Source organism: Hydra vulgaris, chromosome 08 (genome assembly GCF_038396675.1).
Source record: "Hydra vulgaris chromosome 08, alternate assembly HydraT2T_AEP".
Classification (NCBI taxonomy): Eukaryota; Metazoa; Cnidaria; class Hydrozoa; order Anthoathecata; family Hydridae; genus Hydra; species Hydra vulgaris.
Window position 1 is genome coordinate 7,682,501 of NC_088927.1, and position 5,000 is coordinate 7,687,500.

At 26.7% G+C, this 5,000-nt stretch overlaps 2 protein-coding genes across 2 annotated transcripts in view; both read right to left on the reverse strand.

Annotated features, from left to right (window-relative positions):
• Positions 1–948, reverse strand: part of LOC136082963 (uncharacterized) — a 2,834-nt gene extending 1,886 nt beyond the window's left edge. The window contains exons 1-2 of the mRNA XM_065802379.1: positions 313–948; positions 1–238 (exon numbers count right to left, since the gene is read on the reverse strand). The exon at positions 1–238 is cut by the window's left edge and continues 759 nt beyond it. Coding sequence (XP_065658451.1) covers positions 1–93 — 93 coding nt within the window. The 5' untranslated portion in view covers positions 94–238; positions 313–948. The remainder of the gene's footprint in view (positions 239–312) is intronic.
• A 1,408-nt stretch (positions 949–2,356) lies between these two features.
• On the reverse strand, positions 2,357–4,621 carry LOC136082964 (uncharacterized). Its single transcript, XM_065802380.1, has 4 exons — positions 4,243–4,621; positions 4,000–4,158; positions 3,623–3,815; positions 2,357–2,466 (listed from the first exon to the last, which is right to left on the reverse strand). Exons 1-4 carry the CDS (start codon positions 4,513–4,515, stop codon positions 2,357–2,359), a joined length of 735 nt encoding a protein of 244 aa, XP_065658452.1. The 5' UTR covers positions 4,516–4,621.
• Between the last annotated feature and the right edge of the window lie 379 nt (positions 4,622–5,000).

A 5,000-nucleotide genomic window follows, 5' to 3' on the forward strand; every position in this document is an offset into this window, starting at 1 on the left:
GTTGTCATATGTAGGAATGTTTACATTATTTTTCTTTAGAATACTTTTTAAAACTTTATAAGATCTTTGTGTAATTTCAATTTTATCCATCATTATTGAAGCAGTCTGATGACAATCAAGATTTTTAACAGATGTTACAAACTAAGCCTTTCAACAATATGAACTAAGAAATCAGTGTTTTCATCTATAACTTCTTCAACAATTTCTGGGCACTCATTCATTATGTAGCTCACAAAACCTAAAAAAGTGATTTAAATCTTATAGATTCAATAAATTAATTAAAATAAAATATGGAACATTAGAACTACTTACTTTTTACATCACCATAGCTTGCTAACTCTACTAATGAATGAATTGTCTTATTCCGAGATTTTATAGCTTTTTTACTAAGAAGAGAACTAGTTTTTCCAGCACCACGTTTTCTTATATTCAGTAAATTAACTATTACACTGTTGTTGTTTTATTTGATGTTATCAAAAGATGGTGTTTGAAATTTTATTATTGGACAAGATGTCATATTGATTACTTCACTTCTATCCAAGCCAAAAAACTGAAAACCAGACCAGTTTTTAGAACTAATGTAGTTTAATTTGCTAAAAGCATCTTTAACAACCGAAGAGGAATGTAATGACTTGCAATCAATTAATAAGTCAGAAACAACAATTTGGTAAACAGGACCATTATCTGATTTCTCAATCTTCATTGTTATAACCACATTAACATCATTTAGCTTTAATAACCTTTGTGCTTCATACCCTGGTTGAATACGACATTTAACTGATCCAATTGTTTTTATGTACAACAAACTGTCACAATTTATTGCAGTACCATAACTTACAATACCTAACCATGAGCACAATCTTGTGTGGGATGTTAAATTAGGTACAAGGGATTGATATTGTTTTCTACAATTTTCAGATCCGGATAAACTTATACGAAACTTAAAATCGCTAGTCTAATCCATAAAATCGTTTTCCATTGAGTCTACCTTTTGTTTTTACACCAAAAAACAAATAACTTTACGATATATTGATGTTGGATTAGTGCAGATATATCTTTTTTGTATATTATTATCACGCATAATTAATCCTTCATATAAAGGTTTTCCATTTAAAGATTTGATAACATTTAAAATTATAAATGATTCTTCTCCTGAATTCAAAACAAACTTTCTTTTTGCTGAATACTCATTAAATGCAACTGTATTTATGCATTACAATCAACTCTTTCACCAAAGTTTAATATTCCTATCCATTCCATTCCATTTAATAGCGAAATAACTTTAAAACCAAGAGCTCAAAAGAAACCTTTTTTTTATTACAGTAATTATTTTTTATTTTATATTCAAAACATTTCTCGCTTACAACGATGTATAACACAGAACAGACATATGACAAAAATAATTTTTTTAAAATTAAAAATACAAAAATATGAATGTAATGATAAATTATAAATATAAGAGCTTAGTAATGTAATTCTTAAAAATATTTTGATTTTATCTTAAGTTAAGGAGTTTAAATTATTTTTTTCGGATAGAAATCGCACAATATGTTCTGACATACCATCAAATATAAAGCATGAAAATAAAATATCCCGAACGGATACAAGAAATATCCTGAACGGATACACAACTTTAATGTTCTATAATTCAAAGTAAAAATATGATATTGACATTCTTTTTTAAACTACAACGTAGACTAATAGTTACAGAAAATGAAACAAAAAACCAAATTAAAAAAAAATAAAAAACCATTGAGTAAATTTTTTTTTAGTAAACATAACTGAAAAAAAAGTGCAAAAAATCGGAATTGCACTTCCACTAACTACTGTTAAATTTCAGAAAACAGATCGCCTGCATAAAATTTGACAATTTATATGGAAGTATAAGCATGAAAATAAAACTTTCTGAAATATATAATAGTTTATTTCTTTATATAAAGTTCTGAATAAATATGCTCTTTTAAAATAGTTATATTTTCTTCTTTCAACTATTTTTATTTATATAAAACTATTAAAACAAAAATGTTGTCTAAAATATATAAAACTTATATTTAATATAAAACTTAAAATAAATATCTCTTTTAAATTATTTACATTTTCTTTTTTGATTTTTTTTATATATCAAATTTACATGTAATTGTTTAAAAGTTACATAAAAATCTTTTTTTTTTCTTTTTTCAATTTCAGGTCTAAGTGCTCTATTTTTAGGATTAGTTTTCACACGGTGAGATTTAAGGATGCTTTTTAACCGCATTGTTGGTCAAAGAATGGATTGGTATACAACCTTTAGCTTGTTGAACTCATGATGAATTGATTCACCTCTTTGTTCACCATAGAATCCAAAACCAGCACCCCATTATTGCAAAAATGATATCGCATGATCTTCCATCATGTGTAGCTTAGGTGGCACTGAAGCAAGAGGCCATTCAGCGAGATAAAATTGCATTAAATCAGCAACATATGATTCTGTAAATAAAAACACATTTATTAAATAGTTAGAAGAAGAAAAAGGTTACAATTTATTATTTCACAAATTATCTTGATATCTTAAGGGCCATCCATAAAGTATGTAAGCAAAAATCTCTAGATTTAGACCCCGCCTCCCCCTGTTAAACCACATACAATTTATAACACCCTCCCCCCCTTAGACCCCGCCTTCCCCTGTTAAACCACATACAATTTATAACACCCTCCCCCTTTTATACATTTATAATTCTATACATTTATAACACTTCTATACATTTATAACCCTTCTATACATTTATAACACCCTCCCCCCATACTTTATCCTCCAACTTTAACCTCCACTTATGCATGGAGATATCACCCCCTTAACTTTAGTTACTATTATAAATTATAATATTTGCATTGTGTGTGTGTGGGGGGGGGGGGGAGGGGGAGGGGGTTATAAAATGTGGGTGGTGCAACAAGGGGAGGCAGGGTTTAAATCTAGAGATTTTTGCAATAATTTAATTTTGTCTATACACATAATTTATGTGTATAGACAAAATTGACACCAAAAATAGTATATGCTTCTGCATTACAAAAGTTTTATTTTGAAAAACTTCAATTTTTGAATTAAAATTTCAAAAGATTTTAAACATCATAACCACACTTTAAAAGAAATAATTATAGATAAGCCCCTTATCTATAATTATTTCTTTGTTAGTTTTTGTCTAGATATACACAATCTGCTTCATAGTTGTCAATAAAACCAGTGTCTTGCACACTGTATTAATTGGTGCGTATGTAATTCACAAGATTATAATAAGATTAAAACTATGCTTTAAAACAATTAAAACATTGTTTTAAAGTGTGGTTATGATGTTTAAAATCTTTTGAAATTTTAATTCAAAAATTGAAGTTTTTCAAAATAAAACTTTTGTAATGCAGAAGCTTATACTATTTTTGGTGTCAAGAAAAAAAATTTTTTTAAATATAACTATTACTATTTCAATTATTAAGTAATTAGATTTTGACACTTATATGAGAACTGTTAAATATTTAATTCAATACAATACAACAAATAAGCAATAAAGAGACACTACAATGATAAACAAATGCAAAATAAATATGCAAAATAGTAATTATTTTGTTTACAAAATGATTATGTGAAACGTACCAAGTTGTGTTAATTCAACTATTGTCATAGTATTTTTTGAGGAGAATATGTTGTAACAATTAGAAAACTTATGAAAAAGTTGTTTATACTTGCTGCTGATTTCAACTGATTTTTCATGAAAAGTTGTTCCAGAAAATCCGTTCTTATAAACAAGAAGCGGAACAGAGTTACATAGCTTAAATATAGATTTTTTCTGAAAAAACAAACAAACAAATAATACATTATTTGGCAGTATTCCGCTTATTATTATCATTATTTTATTATCAGCACTATTAGTGTTTGTATTATATCAATATCACCTTCATAGTCTTTTATATTACAACATTTAAAAAGTATAAATTACATTAAACTTGGTAAAATACAAATACAATATTTACTTTTAGCATTTTATGTACATGGTTTCCTATAAAACATTTTCCATGATATGCTTGTCGCTGTACCTTGAGTTTTTGCAAAATTACCTCAATCTGTTGAATGTATGGTGCTTCACTTTTCTTAAAAATAGATTCATTTTCCAAAGCATTACACTCTAAGACCTTGAAAAACATGCTTTTTAGCAATATGTAAAAAATAACATAAAACAAAGTTATTAATATATCAAATTATTTAAAAATCCTTACTTTTTCCAATTTTGTTTCATTGAGTGAATTGAATTGAGGGATGAAAATTGACTGAATTTTTTCTACACCATCTTGATTATTTAATATGGCTGAAGCTACAGTGTCATTAACTAGCTTGATTTGATTATCTAGTTTATCAATGCACTTTTTTAGATTTAAAATTTGTGGCTGTTTTAAAATAAAATCTTGATATGGTTGAGATAAAATGCTAATTTTATTTTTTAATGATGCTACCATCATAGTGTCAACTTCATGGGCTTCTTCCTCAAACATGTTAAAAAACTTGAGATAAACACCAAGAGCAATATGCAGACTTGGTAAAGACACCTAATTATTCATATATGAAAGAACAAGTTAAATTTATAATTTAAAAATAGAATCAATATGATTCTATTCTATTTATTCTATAATGTAAATGATTAAAATATGAAACAAAATTGATCCTGGTTTAAAGGTATTCTCAGAATTAACACTGCTATAACATTATTGTAAAACTTGGCATTTTTCATAATGCTACCATTTTTCATAAATCTTTTGAAATCAGCTTGTAGATTTTCAATAGAACGTGATTCTATGCCTGATCATTCTTTTATGCAAACCTTCATTTCCATTGCCGTTGCATAACAGAATAAACAGCGATGTTTACCTAAAAGTCTACCAACTATTAAATACTAATAGTTGTTAATTATATTTTAATTACTAAAATACTATTTGTTAATAGTATTTTAGTGAGGTTAAAAGAAAAAGGCAAGAATTTG